At 51.3% G+C, this 16,893-nt stretch overlaps 1 protein-coding gene and 1 pseudogene across 1 annotated transcript; both read right to left on the bottom strand.

Annotated features, from left to right (window-relative positions):
• Positions 1-1,341: 1,341 nt before the first annotated feature.
• On the bottom strand, positions 1,342-3,370 carry LOC124660884 (annotated as a pseudogene).
• Positions 3,371-6,935: 3,565 nt separating this feature from the next.
• LOC124667169 (peptidyl-tRNA hydrolase, mitochondrial-like) lies at positions 6,936-16,692 on the bottom strand. Its single transcript, XM_047204487.1, has 8 exons — positions 16,459-16,692; positions 15,753-15,837; positions 8,331-8,398; positions 8,203-8,253; positions 8,054-8,127; positions 7,550-7,608; positions 7,390-7,466; positions 6,936-7,222 (listed from the first exon to the last, which is right to left on the bottom strand). Exons 1-8 carry the CDS (start codon positions 16,675-16,677, stop codon positions 7,115-7,117), a joined length of 741 nt encoding a protein of 246 aa, XP_047060443.1. The 5' UTR covers positions 16,678-16,692; the 3' UTR covers positions 6,936-7,114.
• Positions 16,693-16,893: the final 201 nt, after the last annotated feature.

Here is a 16,893-nt window from a genome sequence, read left to right as displayed (position 1 = left end):
TCTCTGTCCTTAAAACACGCACCTCAAAATTCTGCAGACCAAAGAATTTTGTCTGATGCTTAACGCACGATACATCATAGTGACTATGCCTTATTTGACGAACAAATAGAAGATATGAGATGGAGGTGCACAGGTTCTGATTAAGACAGGCACAACTAGTGGTGATAGATGTGAAACAAGGATACAACTGTCAGGACTATAAACCGTGAAGAAGGTAGGATTCGGGCCTGAAGAAGAAAGTAGGATTTGGGGAAAGTGATTCTGATAGGACACCAACTGGAGAACACCAAAATCCACAAAAAAATGTATACTTTAATTTCTACCTGAGGCTGCCCAGGTGCAGCGAGACAGAAAGTGAAGTTATGGAACAAAACATAGAGGGGCAACTCCATTCACCAGCATCAGCTAAGTGTGACAGAAAGCCAAAAAGGCCCTATCATCTCACATTATCACCATCACTTAAAAGTTCACTGATTATTCGAGCTGTCACGGCTGAAATGTAGCGAAATAAAGGCAAGATGAACGATTGACTCCTATAATGCACAACCTGGCTTATCTTCTACTAATGGAAAGCCTATAGCAAGCAGCTAAAGGAGATCACTACATACCAGATAGTGCTTGGACAATTCGCTTGTCAAAGAGTGACCGACTGAGCACACTTTGGTTTCAGTTTATCCATCTCATCCTGTGATATGGCTATTCGACACTAACACTGTTATGTAGTTACGACAGTCCAAACTACTCCCTCTGTCCGGTTCATAGGACCTACACGTATGCCTAGATCATCATTTTGACCAACATAATATAAATTATACAAAATAAAAATTATTTATGTCATTACATAGTAGTATATCTAAACTTGCTCCCGATATATACGCTATCATATATATCTTGTACTCCCTCCGTTCCATGAAAGTTGTCTAAGATTTGTCAAAATTTAGATGTATCTAGACACTAAATAGCATCTAGATATATTCAAATTTTGACAAATCTCACACAACCTTAGTGGGACAGAGGGAGTATTAGGCTGGTCAAATTTATGATCTAGGGATACGCGCAGTCGCGTAGACCCTATGAACCGGGACGGAGGGAGTATCCCCTAGATACTTAAGATGGTGCACAGAAACACCTTGCTGCCACTCGAATAAGAACTACGTCCACGGCTCCAGGCCAAGCATTCTCTTGAGACCAATGGAAAGTAACACAACACTTCAACAATCCAATATACATCTTGCTAGGTCAATCCTTGCTACATACATCAATTTCTCCATTGACAGCCAAAAGTGAACAGAGAGCAATAGAACAGGAAACGGGAAAGAATGCACTAGCAGCACCAAACAATTATTCAACCATCAGACCATATTTTATTATTGATATTACATGATACAGATAAAGTACAAGGAAAGCTCTATCCACTTTTGCCTATAGTTAAAAGAGCCTCAAGAACCTAGTACTGGAAAATAAAGACGATTGTGCCATACTATGGTCACCAACTGCAGTTGATTAATAAGATGCCAAAGTACAGTCCGCTGTGACGATAAACAAGAAAAGACGTCTTGAGGTCAATTAAAGATAAGCTCAGATCTTACCGTTGAGCTTCTTCTGGAGAACGTCCATGACAGAACCAAAGTCCGGCTTCACACTGATGGGCGGATTGGCGTACTGGCACAACATGTCCTTGATGTTCTTGTCATGGTAATCGATCTTTGACTGTGTGAACTTTAATCCGTGGGCTGTGCTTACAACCACCGTGCGGTCATTGGTGCCAATTATGCCCTGATCACGGAGCTTGAACAGGGCAGCAAGTGCAACCCCAGTATGTGGGCAAGCAAACATCCCAGTGAGATCAGCAAGCGCCGTCGCATCCATGAGTTCCTCCTCTGTAGCCTCCTCGACGATGCCGTCAGTCGCCTTGAGCGCAACAACCGCTCGGTCGATAGAAACCGGGTCACCAATCTGTATGGCAGAGGCAAATGTGGTTTCCGCAACGAGTGACTGGAAGTCGGTCCATCCAGACTTGTAGTATCGGTACAACGGATTCGCGTTCGCGGCCTGCGCGCACACAAGGCGTGGAACACGATCAACCAGGCCAAGAACTCTGCACATCTCAAACCCCTTGTAGAAAGCATAGATGTTCCCAAGGTTGCCTCCGGGAATAATAACCCAGTCTGGCACCTGCCAGTTGAACTGCTGCAATATCTCGATCGCAGCAGTCTTCTGCCCCTCGAGCCGAAGTGAGTTTAGGGAATTCGCGAGGTATATGGGGAGCTCAGCCGTGACCTCCCTGATGAGGCGCATACACCCGTCGAAATCTGTGTCGAGCGAGAGCACGGTGGCGCCGTTGGCGATGGGCTGGATGAGCTGCTGCAGCGAGATGCGGTCGGCGGGGAGGAAGACGATGGCGGGGATGCCCGCGGCGGCGCAGTATGCGGAGAGCGCGGCGGAGGTGTCGCCCGTGGATGCGCATCCGACGCCGTTGATGGGGCGCGAGAGCGGGGCGCGGCGGAGGCGGTTGACCTGGCTGACGAGCGCGGTCATGCCGAGGTCCTTGAAGGAACCCGTGTGGGAGATGCCGCACTGCTTGACCCAGAGGTCGTTCATGCCGCCGAGGTGGTCGCGGCCGAGGCGCTCGGCCCAGAAGAGGTTGCTGTTGCCCTCGAAGAGGAGACGATGTGGTCGGAGTCGATCTCGGGGAGCACGAACTCCTTCTTGGACCAGACCCCGGAGCCGTAGGGCCAGGTGGTGCGGCCGACGCGCGAGTCGAAGAGGTCGCGCCAGTAGGAGCCCGGGAAGCGCGCGAGCGCGTCCATGTCGTGGCGCACGTCGAGGAGGCCGCCGGAGGTGGAGCGGTAGACGACGTCGTCGAGGGAGTAGCGCTCGTTGGGGTCGCCGTCGGCGGCCGGGGGGAAGGGCTCGTACCAGGCGGAGAAGGTGGTGGCGGGGCCGCGGAGGCGCGCGGCCTCCTCCCTGATGTTCTCCTCGGCGGGGCGGCGGTGCTTGGTGGCAGTGGTGGAGGCCGATGCGGCGGCGTCGGAGGCGCAGCGCGCGCGGAGATGGGACCTGCCGAGGCGGTGAGGGGTGGAAGAGTGGCGGGAGTGGGGGTGGGCGAAGAGGAGGGAGAGCGAGGAGGTGGTGGCCGCCATGGCGCGGCGGCGGAGGTGTGGCGGCGGGGCAGAGGATGGGACAGGGGAGGAAGAGGGATTAGGGAGGACGTGGTCGGAGGTTTTAGGCTTTGCAGGCACCGTTGATCGATCTGGAAGTTGATTGGACGGCAGTCGGACGCTGACAGGTGGGGTCGTAGGGGAGACGTAGCTTCTTCTGGTTTTTTCTTCAGTTGTGGCTCGTCACCGTACAATTGAGCCGCCCTAGGGCCAGCTTGCGGCAGACGTGCTCTCTGCGAACTTGTATTTTTCTCCCCCTGGAAAATATATAATTGAAAGCTTCATATCTTTTTTTTTTTGCGGGTAAAAGCTTCATATCTAAATACATCAAAGATTCCATGAATAATATAATATTCAGCTTAGTAGCGGTGATCAGAATCTGTTGTGTGTGTGGAGAAACAGAACAGATCAAACTCAACTGTATTTCTGAATTTGATCTTTTGGTTTGCCAATGCACAGCAGAAAACACAATCTTTGCCAATCCCGTTAGGCTGCGGTGAGGTTTGAAAATAACAACTTTGTACCTTCGATTTAAACGGTAATTTCCATGAAAAATAAATATTAAATGGCAATGTCTACATACTTTGAATCTGGTCACTATGAATCTGGTCACCAGGCAAGACTGCCAATTCAAAAGGAGTGAATGTACATAGGACATTAATTAGTATCATTTAATCTCAAGATGTGTATTTCCTTCCTTAGAAAGATACTCTGCAGCCAATGTAAAATACCCCCTCAGTCCATTGGAGGATGTCAGTAGGTTAATCTAAATTTGGATGTATCCATGTAGTAAAAAGTGTCAGATACATCTGAATTTCGATAAACTTCCGACATCCTTTTATAGACAGAAGTAGTATTTTAGGTTTTTTCTATATATGCGTAGATTCACTTATTTTCGTCCATAACTAATACGTAATACACTTTTTATTTTGTGTTTTCCTAAGCCTGGTTAGAGCTCCAGTTAGAGCTCCAGTAAGACATGGGGTCGTAGGGGAGACGTAGCTTGTTCTGGTTTTTTCTTCAGTTGTGGCTCGTCACTGTACAATTGAGCCGCCCTAGGGCCAGCTTGGGGCAGACGTGCTCTCTGCGAACTTGTATTTTTCTCCCGCTGGAAAATATAAAATTGAAAGCTTCATGTCTTGCATCTAGCCATTTAATTTAAAATAGTACATGCAAGATTCCATGAAGATCCAACATACATATAATATTCAGCTTTGTGGTGATCAGAATCTGATCTGTGTGCAGAGAAACAGAGCAGATCAGATTCAACTGTATTTCTGAATTTCATCTTTTTCGTTTGACAAAGCACAACAGAAAACACAATCTTTGCCCATCTCGTTACGCCACGGTGAGGTTTGAAAATAAGAATTTTGCACCTTCAGTTTAAACGGCAATTCCCTGAAAAATGGTAATCTCTACATACTTTGAATCTGGTCACTCTGAATCTGGTCACCAACCAAGACCGCCAATTCCAAAGTAGTGAATGTAGATACTATGACATTAATATCATTTAATCTCAAGATGTGCATTTCCTTCGTTAGAAAGATACTCTGCAGCTAATGTAAAATACCCCCTCGTCCATTAGAGGATGTTTAATCTAAATTTGGATGTATCCATGTATTAAAAAATGTCTAGATATCTTTCGCAAAAAAAAAGAGTGTCTAGATATATTTAAATTTAGATAAACTTGTGACATCCTTTGATTGGCAGAGACAATATTTTAGCTTTTTCTCAATGTATGTATATATATGCATAGATTCACTTATTTTGGTCCATAACTAATGCATATTACACTTCAAAATATTGATTTTGTGTTTTCCTAAGCCTGGTTAGAGCTCCAGTAAGACATGGCGGTGTCGACTCCTTGGAGAATACTGGCATTCTTGCTTAAGAATTGCAATTTCCTTCCACCGTTGAAGATGGAAAAGAGCCCGCCCATCTAGCCCCCCGCCCCGTCCCGACGGTGCATATAGAGTTGCGAGAGGGCATGTGAAGGTTTGTCTCTAGTGGATCTAGCTTCAGTGTTGATTTCAATCTACGAATCTCTTCATCGGCGATGGTTTTGGCTTTCAGACACTTGCTCTTTGAGGCCTTAGTGTAGAACGATAGAGAGAGGTTTGGCGTAATGGTTGGATGTAGTATTGAGCTTCGCGGGCGAGTATATATAGTGGTACAGACTTGGAGGCTAACATAACTCTCCTATAGATATGGTAGGTAGAGATTACAAATCCTAGACTACCAAATACACATAACTCTCCTATAGATATGGTAGGTAGAGATTACAAATCCTAGACTACCAAATACACATATACCAAATATATCTCTAATACTCCCCCGCAGTCGTGACGTGAATAACAGTAGCGTCATGGACGGTCAGACTGGAGAGAAGCTGAAGGTAGAAACCAATGGACTGATACCATGTTAAGCTTCATGCACTAACCAGCTATTCCAAAAGACCGATGGAAAGAGTTAGGTAATCCACTTATGCATTTTAACATTCCCCCGTGTGACGCGGAGACAAGTCAACACGTGTAAACATATGTGTATAGCTCTAGAGGCCAGTACGTAGACAGGAGGGGAGTAACAACAATTTATAGAATAAATTGTGAAAACCAGAACTCGAACTCGAGACCTTGGCCCTGATACCATGTAGAACGATAGAGAGAGGTTTGGCATAATGGTTGGATGTAGTATTGAGCCTCGCGGACGAGTATATATAGTGGTATTTGGAGGCTAAGATAGCTCTCCTAGAGATATGGTAGGTAGAGATTACAAATCCTAGACTACCAAATACACATATACCAAATATCTCTAACACTTTTGCCTACCTCTTTCTATCAGTTTAAATTTTGAAATAGTGGGCTAGCGCATACGGTTAATATGGTACGAGAGCACGGCGGTGTGCCTTCAGCTCGCTCAAGTGCTTATAGTCGTTGCTAGGTGGTCCTGTTTTTATATATTATTTTTACGTTTCCTTTTATTGTTGTTGAAGATTGTAAATAGATTGGTGAACTTTTTGCAAAAAATATATCTAAACAGTTTTATGTTAGTGAACAGGAAGTATGTTGTTTCTTCCGCAAGTTCCTAACGAAATCATGACATAATAAACCACTTTCGGTTGCAATATGACCTGGTTTCAGAAAGTTGGACACCGTGGGACATCCAAACTTCGCATTCGATGACTGAGCTGGGTTTCTCACAGAGCAGATAAGGCAAAACGAACTTATCCTCATTCAGAACGTGAAAAATCTGATCGAATCGAGAGCTTATCCCGATATTTAGAACGTGGAGAATTGAATGGAGAGCGAGAGGACGGGGCGCCGAAGATCGATTTTGGATGGATGGTACGGGCCGGAGGACCCCGGGCTCACGGCCACCACAGGTGGTCGCATCTCAGGATGTGCCGCAGCGCAACTGCAGTGCGAACGACGACAGCAGCATATTCCATCCACCACACACCAAGATGGAAATAATATCCCGTCATTTTTTGAGGCAGACATGTCGCTGTTTACCTGTAAATCATATCATGACTCAAGACAGACAGGAGAAAGCAACACACACCAAGTATTGGTCCCATTTTGTTTTCCTTTCCTTACTTTGGTGAGAAGAAGTACTCCGTATTTACAAATTTTTAATGAGTTGACAGACATAAGTTAGGGGTGTACAGCAAAGATTGCTGGACACTGTGACTACTCTTTAAAAGCAGTCTGTTCAGGAAATTACATACTATTGAACAAGTATACACACAATGTTGATATGTAATTATTGCATCGGTTGACTCGCAATTTTTCAGCTTGCTGTATAAATAATCATCCAAATATTGGCGTATGTGCAACAGTAAAGCTTCAGTTTTGGGGTGCAGTACAGCTCAAGAGCCCTATCCAGTTCCATAACTACAATTCATCGCATAAACTCGCTGGCACAAAAAATGAATCAACTGATTTTTCATCTACTCAGCATTTCAACGACTGTGCAGTGTTCACGAAAGTAGCGCTCTTGTTGAATCCTTCAAGTGTCATTATTCTTACTGCTTCCAAGCCCCTATGGAACGTGAAATCAAGCTGCGGAAAAAGATTACTTGCATTAACGGTCGTCTTTTTGCCGAATTTTGAATCGATATGGAGATCAACTTTTAAATGATTATATACTGCTTAGGTGAGCGACACCCAGAGAGTGACAGACAAGAGGTAAATATGGAAGATTCAAATTTCTATTCAGCACTACAAACCTCTTCTTGTTCTTTCTTGGTGAATGGCCTGAGAACAAAATTGGCAGGATCCATCTTCCCAGGTGGCCGCCCAATGCCTGCAAAAGTATCATCATCACCCCAAGAATATCTCAGGCAATAGTAATAAAGCATTTGAAAAGGAGAGAAGTTACTAGCATACCAATTCTTAGACGTGGAAAATCACGATTCTGTTTGAGATGGTTGATAATGCTTCTCATCCTGTTGATGATGACGAATGTCAAGAAAAACAAATAGCTCATCTCAGAGCAGAAAACAGAAGAAAGAACCCAGCTCACCACTACTATTTTGTTAGGTTTTCCCAAGCTCTTCCCAGAACAACAATGAAATATATATACACGATTGTTCTGATTATTATTATTACATATATAGATTCTGACAAAAAAAAAATGAAAGAAAGCTTCCATATACAGATGTAAATATTTTGTTAGGTTTATCTATCCAAAGTCATTAGGCTTTCAGCCTATAGTTCTAAAGCAAAGGACAGTGAAACATTAAGTAACATACAAAAATGTGTCTTGTTTACTCATGACATGCATCTCTGGGCATTCACAGAAACCGTTGACAGCAGCATAAATCACAACAATTTGCCATAACATTAATTAGTACAAGAAAGAGGTTCATAAAGAAGAAAATACTGGAGTACCCATTATGCCCGCCATGTCCACCTTTTGGCAGTAGACGCAATTTTGCGAAGGGTAAATCTAGATCATCATACATCTGCACAGAAGAGAACAATGAAGTCAGAATCAGATTATATTGATCCGAGAAAAAAAAGTCAAGAACAACATTTACCACAAGGACTTGGTTCGGTGGTATCTTGAAATATGAAACCAGCTGCCCAACCTGTATAGTTCAGTGTGTCAAACAAGAGAATAGTGGAAGAATTAGTTTCAAGTTTGTTTTGAGATCATTATACTTACAGACTCACCGCTTGCATTCATAAACGTTTGCGGCTTGGCAAGCATGATAGGAACATCGCCAATGCGACCTGAACAATGCCAAATTTATTTTTGGTACAAAACAAAAATCAGACTGTACATACAGAATTTAGGAGTAACGTGCATCTAGTCTGTTGAATAATCATGATTATCCTAAACACATAGCTTTTGCTTCGGTAACAACGGGTAAATGTGCTAGATGTGAGCCTAGCCCTGCTCTAGCCCCGACGCCGTCGAGCCCCGCCGGCCGCCGCCCTTCCCCGCGCACCCAGCCCTTCTTGCTCCGTCCCATGTCGAGCTCCGACGCCAGCTCCCGCTCCGGCGGCCTCCGCCGTCAGCGCTTCGCCGGGGAGGCCTCGAGCGGCCGCTCCTACCACGACGTCGCGAGCAGCTCGGCTTCTCCCAGCCCGGCGCCCGCCGCCGCCGCTGCGCCACCCCCGCCCCCGCCGCCGGCCGGCCGCATCCCGGCGTCTGCGCGCATCGGCCCGCGCTCTGAGGTGCACCGCGTGAGCAACGCCCCGGTGGTTGACGCGGATGGCTTCCAAGAGCCCCGCCGTCGCCGCCGGTTCAGGCGTCCCCAGCGCTCCGCGGCTGCCCCGAGCCCGCCTCGCCTGCGACGCAGCCCCACCCCTGAGGAGGAAGGAGGCCTCTGCTTCCGCTGCCTGGATCCTGGCCACAGGGTCAGGGACTGCACGAGCGACGTCCGCTGCCGGATCTGCTTCGTCCTGGGCCACGAGTCCCGCCACTGCGAGACGCGCCGCCATGGTCAAGTCCCGCCACGCGCCGCCGGCAACCGTGCTCCAGGCACCACCTCCGCCAGCGCACCTGCCCCAGAGCCCCGCAGGAGGTCTCCGCAGCCCTCGCCGCCGCCTGCCCCGCGCACGGCCGTGGCCACGGCGGCGCCCTCAAGCCCGCCGCGCGTCATCATCTCACGCTCGCTGGAGATGGAGGAGTCCGAGGCCACCCTCTCCCGCGCCATGGTGGCCTCCATCACCGGCACCAGGCCTGCTGTGACCGTCGACCAGGTGGCTCGCGTGCTCTACAACTCCTTTGGCCTGGAAGAAGGGGACTTTTCGGTGCACATCCACCACCCCGAAGACTTCCTGATCATCTTCTCTTCCACGCTCACCAAGAACCGCATCGCCGGCGACCACTTCATCAACGGTCCTGGTTTCACCCTCTCGCTGCGCCCTTGGTGCAAGCTCGCCCACGCCGGCTCAAGCAGGTTCGAGTACCGTGTCGAGCTCGCGCTCCGCGGCATCCCTGCTCAAGCTTGGCACCTCTCTACGGCAGAGCACATCCTAGGGCCTTCTTGCTGGATCGAGAGGCTCCACCCCGGCACCCGCTCCCGCGCCGACCTTGCCACGTTCCGGCTCTCGGCGCGCACCCACGACCCTGCTTCCATCCGCACCCGCGCCATGCTTGAGATCGTCGAGCAGATCCCTGCTCGCGTCCCTTCCCGTGCTCCATCCGTGGTCATCCTCACGTATCCCATCTCCATCGAGGTGATCCGCCCAGAGATTGACCGCGCCGTCGCGGCTGCTGGCAACCCTGCCTCTGGTCAAGATGGTTCGGGCGGCGGGAACGGCGGAGGACGCGGAACCGGGCGCCAGAACCGCCGCCGTGGCAGGAAGCGCCGTCGCTCCGCCTCTGCGCCCCAAGGCAGGGCCGATGGCATGGCCGTCGACAGCCTTGGCTGGAGGGAGCCACGCTGCGCTCGCGCCGATGGGCTGGCCATCAACCGCTCCTGGACCTCCTCCACGGCGGCGCCACCGTCGCCGGCGCCGGAGAAGACCATGGCTCCATGGCCAGCTCGCCGCCAGTCCAAAAGTGGAAAGAGCAACAAGACAAGGCGCCGCAAAGGCAAAAGCAGGCCCAAAGCTGCTGCTGCCTCTGACCCCACCCTGCCCCCGACAGGATCTGCTGTGGCCTCACCAACGCCAGATGGCGCCCCCGCAGTGGACGCCACTTCCACCTCGCCTGCAGGTGGGGCCCCGGAGATTTCAAACTCTCCACTACGCGGCAGCCACATCGACGAGTCTGAGGTTCCGGAGACTTCCTGCACCGACAAAGACCAGTCCATTACCAGCGAGGTGCCAGACTCGTAGCCTGTGGCTCCTATTCCAGCGCATGGACCTGATCCCCTGTCGGGACAAAGTGGAGATTCGCCTGCTGCTGATCCGGAAGCAAGCTTGGACGCTCCTGCTGACCGGTCAGCGGGGCCAGATGATACCGTGCAGGACAAGGAAAATGATGCGTCCACTGATCCGTCTCCCGCCTCCACGTCGCCTGCGCGGGAAGTTTCTAGGCCAAGCATGGGAGCACCCTCCTCCGAGGCCCAGCCCACCAACTGTGACGGCCAGGCCCATCCAGCTGCTGCTCCTTATGCTACTCCCCCGCACATGCGCTACGCGTCGCCGCCGATCACCTTGCGCCGTTTGCGCCCTCGTCCTCGTCAGCCAGCCACATCCCCGACGTCACCGACGCCATGGACGCTGGGAGACTTCCTTGCCGCGGCCACCAAGCAACTTTCTATTGCCCTGCCCACCCCAGGAAGACGCCCACGCCGGCCAGCCCTCAACTTCTCGCCACGCCGGGGCCGCTCAGCTTCCATATGCAAGAGAGCTTCGACGGCTGCGCCGCCCACTGCAGAGCGCCGCGCTCAAGTCCAGCTCTTGCGCACGCTCGGTATCGTTGGGGTGGATCAGGCGATCACGGCCACGGAGATGAAGCTGTACGATAGCATCTTTGCTACTCCGATACCACTGCCCGTCCTCTCGGCCATGGCTGCCCTCGTCGACCGTGAGCTGCCGGCGGACCTCAACGCGCCGCCCCTCGTGGCCCCGGCGGCTGGCTGGCCGCTTGTGGCCTAGCCGCGCTGCGCGCCGCACCCGTCGATCCTTGTCTCATGGATTACGGCCTTAGGATTGGTAACTGGAACGTGCGTGGCATGAATGCCCGTGCTCGCCGCACTGCCATCAAATCGCTTGTAGACACCATGGATGTCTCTATCGTTTGCTTCCAGGAAACAAAGATGGAGTTAATCTACTCGTCAACTGTCCTCGAAACCCTAGGTTCGGAATTTGATGACTACGTGTATCTACCGGCCATTGGCACGCGCGGAGGTATCTTGCTGGCGTGGAAGAGCAGGGCCGTTTCGATCACGGACCCAATGTTCACCACCAACTCGATCACGGCCAAGGTGTCCACGGCCGCTGGCACGCCATGGTGGCTCTCTGTGGTTTACGGGCCACAAGACGATGCCGACAAGATCGCTTTCCTGCAGGAGCTGAGAGATGTGCGCGCGGCGTGCACGGGACCATGGTTGCTATGCGGCGATTTCAATCTCATCTACCAGGATGAGGATAAGAATAATGGCAACCTCAATCGTCGCATGATGGGCAGATTCCGTCGGCTTCTCAACGACCTCGTGCTCAAAGAGATCTACCTCAGCGGGCGCCGCTTCACCTGGTCGAACGAACGCAGCCCACCAACACTGAGCCACATCGACAGGTTCCTTTGCACCACGGACTGGGAAGACCTACATGGCGAATGCCACCTCAGATGCCTCGCTTCGGTCGTCTCTGATCACAGCCCGCTGCTCCTAGACTGCAATCCATCACCGGCAACTCATCGTCGCTTCCGCTTCGAGGAGTTTTGGCTACGGATGGATGGCTTTCAGGACACGGTGGCCGGAGCCTGGGCCTCCGTCACGGACGACGACCCTTTCCGTCGCTTGGTGCTAAGGTTACAGGCCACGGCGCGGAGGTTGACCAGCTGGAGCGCGCGCTCAGTTGGCAACATTAGGGACAAGATGGCTGTCTCTAGGGAGCTTATCCTGCGCTTCGATAAGGCACAAGAGGACCGCCTGCTCACGCCTCACGAGGACTGGCTGCGCAAGCAACTTAAAGTGACCTACTTGGGCCTGGCCTCCTTCGAGCGCACGATCGCGCGACAGCGAGCCCGCATTGCCTTCCTCAAAGATGGCGACGCCAACACGTCTTTCTTCCATAGGCAGTGTACCTTCCGCCGCCAGAAGAATAGGATTCACAGCCTCCTGAGCAGCGGGCGCGTGGTCACGGATCATACCGACATGGCAGAGGCTGCTTTCGACCACTTTGACGCCCTGTTAGGCACCGCCGCGACCGCGACTGCACCCTGGACCTCACGCCGCTCATCGAGCCCGCCACCAACCTCCACGAGTTGGACGCTCCCTTCACCGCTGATGAGATCTGGGGTGCTGTCAAGCGCTTGCCGGGCCACAAAGCGCCGGGGCCGGACGGCTTCACGACGGAGTTCCTCCGCTCATGTTGGGCTGTCGTCGGCCCAGATATTGTGGCCGCGTTCCAGCAGCTGCACGACATGAGAGGTCGGGGCTTTTGTCGCCTCAACCAAGCCCTGGTTTCCCTGCTGCCTAAGCGTGCTGACGCCAGCTCCCTGAGCGATTACCGCCCCATAAGCCTCATTCACCTCGTCGCTAAGCTCTTCGCAAAGGTCCTCTCGCTGCGTCTTGCGCCAAGGCTCGCGGAGCTGGTCAGTCCTTGCCAGAACGCATTCATCGCCGGAAGAAGCCTTCATGACAACTTCATCCTCGTCAAGCAATCTGCGCGCCTGCTGCACCAACTTGGAGCACCCCGAGTCCTGCTCAAACTCGATCTCGCGCGTGCCTTCGACTCTTTGTCTTGGCCGTTCTTGTTCGAGGTTCTGCGCCAACACGGCTTTGGGGACAGATTCCTTGAGTGGCTGGCAATCCTGCTTTCCTCGGCTAGCACAAGAGTGCTCATCAATGGTGAGCCTGGGCCGCCCATCTGGCACCGAAGAGGACTCCGTCAAGGCGACCCTCTATCGCCACAGCTGTTCGTGCTCGCCGTGGACGTCCTCAGCAAGATCATCAAGCGTGCGATTGACACCGGCATCCTGCAGCAGCTCCACCCTCGACGCCCGGTGCCCGCCATCTCCCTCTACGCCGATGATGTGGTACTATTCTGCCACCCCTCTGAGGGAGACGTCATCGCTGTCAAGGAAATCCTACACCTGTTCGGCAGGGTGTCAGGTCTGCAGGTCAACTACGCCAAGAGTTCTGCCTCCCTCTTGCGCTGCAGCGAGGAAGAGGCCGCGCCGGTGACTGAGCACCTGGCCTGCCCCATCGTTGATCTGCCGATCACATACCTGGGCATCCCGCTGCACATTCGCCGCCCCACCGCTGCGCAATTACAGCCTGTCGTCGACAGGGTTGCAGGCTGCTTGCCCGCTTGGAAGGCCCGGCTGATGAACAAAGCTGGGCGCCTCGCCTTCGTCAAGTCCATCCTGGGAGCGGTGCCGCTTCATCAACTGCTCGTGCACGCACCGCCTAAGAAGTCTCTCAAGCAGCTTGAGAGGATTGAAAGGGGTTTTCTCTGGGCGGGGCGCGAGGAGGCCAAGGGTGGCAATTGCCATGTCTCTTGGCGCCGCGTCTGCCGACCGATCTCGCTTGGTGGCTTAGGCGTGCATGACCTGGAGCGCACGGGGCTGGCTTTGCGTATGCGATGGTTGTGGTTCTCTCGCACGGACATCAACAGAGCTTGGAGCGGCCTTGACTTGCAGTTTTCTGCTGAAGAGCGCGCCCTATTCTTCGCCTCCACCACGATGTCGCTCGGCAACGGAGCCACTGCCCTCTTCTGGGAGGATCGCTGGATCCAAGGCCGCTCTATCAGAGAGCTTGCGCCCTTGCTTTATGAGTGCATCCCCAAGCGCCGGAGGCGGACTAGGACCGTTGCTGACGGGCTCCAGGGACACAGCTGGGCAAGGGACATCCATGGCACTCTTGGTGTGCATGAGATTGGCCAATATCTGCGCATCTGGATGGCCATCGAGCACACCACGCTTGGCGAGGAACCCGACACCCTGCTTTAGAAATGGACGGCCAGTGGCACATACACGGCGAAATCTTGCTACTTGGCCTCCTTCCACGGTTCCACCGCCTCCCCTTCGTGGAGGATGATCTGGAAGTGTTGGGCGCCGCCGCGTGTCAAGTTCTTTCATTGGCTCGCCGACTTGGACCGCTGTTGGACCGCCGATCGCTTGGCCAGACGAGGATTACCGCACCACACCGCCTGCCCTTTGTGCAATCAGGAGCCCGAGACCATACGTCATCTGATCATTGGGTGCCCCTTCGCTAGGCAGGTTTGGCATGAGATCATCGCCTGGCTACGGCTACCCTGTGCCGCACCCAGCCACGACGCCACTCTCCTCGATTGGTGGCAGGACTCTAGACAGCATGTTCCCAAACCCATGCGCAAAGGACTTTCCTCCATGGCCCTGCTCATTCCCTGGATGGTGTGGAAGCAGCGGAACGACTGCGTCTTCGAGGGTGCCCAACCTTCTGTCACCGCTAGGATTGGCTTGATCAAGGACGAGGCCAGGCTGTGGGCAAGAGCTGGTGCCTTAGGCCTGCGTATCTTGCTACCGACGACCTGGGATGTACATTAAGTCCCTGCTCATGTACCCTGCCTCTTAGGAGGATTGTAAAACTTCTATCTTTCCAATGAAATGAAATGCAAAGAGTCCTTTGCGTTTTCTCGAAAAGAAAAAAAGCTTTTGCTTCCAATAATTACTCATGGTTCAGAAAAGCGTACGCCTAGGTACGCTTAAGCGCGCTTAAGCTCTGAGCGGTTGCCTTCCGCTTCGCTTTTGGCCTAAGCGTTCGATTAAGCGAGACAGGGAATCTGGTCGTGTTTTGTGCTAGAATCTCCTCTATGCGAGTGTTGGTGTGTTGGCTGTGTTGCTCTGCTCCTTGCTCGATGCATTGATGTTATGTTAATTTGATTAGGTCTTGCTTAGCTGCTTGTTACTCCAGTACTGCTTAGCTGCTTGTTTGTGTTTGTTACATTGTTTGCTTAGCTGCTTGCTTGTGTTTGTACATTGTTTGCTTAGCTACTTGTGTGTATAAGCAAATTGGAGCAAAACCGAGGCTAACGAAGGTATTAATCCTCGTATTCCTCAGAAATGTAGCATTACATGCTTAGGATACAAATTTACAACATATTATAGGGTTATATGTGCTCATCTTGACTTTCTCTTTCATGTTGTTTCATGTTCGTACGATTTTAGCCTAAGCGCTTAAGCGGCGCTTAAGCTCGCTTAAGCAACAATTCCTCTAAGCAGTGCCTCACCGCTCGCTTAGCGCCTAGCGCTTTTTTGAACCTTGTAATTACTTAAGAAAAACCATAAAGATTGTTCAGAAACAAGTATTGATTTTTTTTATTCACTAGGTATTTAGGTTACATCAGTATGCAAACATGAAGAAGAAAGTTTTTATGATGGTAACAGAAAAGCAAGAAAGTTTAGCTCTGGCAAGATCCAATCAAAATAGCATCCCAGCCCCCAACTTGAAATGCAAAAAAACATCTTTGGTGAGAATATTACCTTTACCAACCATTGCCTTGAACTGCATACTGCTCAGCGATATACCCTCAGCTTCTGCTATAACATCAATCATCTCAAATCCAACCTGTGAATAATCAGATGCAACCTCAACTTAAATACAGAGATATTGCCCATTGGACTATTGACATACCAAATCATTTATCCCTTTCTGGGAGACTGGAGTTATGTGCAATTCAATTCTACAAAACCAAGTCCGAAACAAGAGTAACCTTAGATACACTTCACAATATATACTGTTATCTAGACAAAATGAAAACCAGTGACAACAGCCAATTTTGCTCCCTATAAATTTAAATACCCTTCATAATATATACTGTTATCCCGATTACTAATACTAGACAGTTTAATACATTTCTGAGAATCACCATGATACACAATGCAGTTATCAACAACAGTCCACTACAAAGACAATATCTTCAGTACACAGGCTCAAACAAGCATGTCCACGTTCACAAACTCGATGCTAGCATATATCTACAACCTAGCACCACCATATCATTTTCAAGATTACCTATCAGATATGCATACCTACTATTCACCAATCTAAGCGTGCAACCTTTTTGGTTTAAGACACAAATATGTACTACCATTTCAACATTTCAACCCATGAGTAACTATGATAGTGTCACAATTCACCAAGCAGAACGATGTATTTTACAGCGCCAGAGCCGGTAAGGAAGCTTACGTTGTGGCGAGTCCGCTGGTACATCTTCCCGGGGTTCCCGAGGCCAACGAACAGCCACGGCTTACGCGCGCCGCCGTCACCGGCGGGCGCAGCTGACGAGGAGGCTGCCCGGCAAGCTAAGGCGGAGGAAGAGCGTGGCACACGTCTAGGCGTTGCGCGGGCGAGCGGGAGGATGGGGAAGTGGAGGCGGGAAGCCGACGCGCCGGAGAGCAGCCGCATCGCCGCCGTCGCCGGCTAGACTTGTTGACACCACGAGTTGGCTTGGATGGGGCAGGGCCGGGTTTCGGACGCGCGCTGGGCTTCTTAGGTTTGGCAAGTTGGGCTATGCCAGTACTGCAGTTAATTTTGGTTATCCGGCATTTCAAAATGCAAATCTGCTTATTAGGCTTACTCTGTACATCGCTTGCTATTCTTACAGGGCCGGCCCAACTCTTC

This window comes from Lolium rigidum, chromosome 6 (genome assembly GCF_022539505.1).
Source record: "Lolium rigidum isolate FL_2022 chromosome 6, APGP_CSIRO_Lrig_0.1, whole genome shotgun sequence".
Classification (NCBI taxonomy): domain Eukaryota; kingdom Viridiplantae; phylum Streptophyta; class Magnoliopsida; order Poales; family Poaceae; genus Lolium; species Lolium rigidum.
This window is presented reverse-complemented; position numbering and strand designations above follow the sequence as displayed.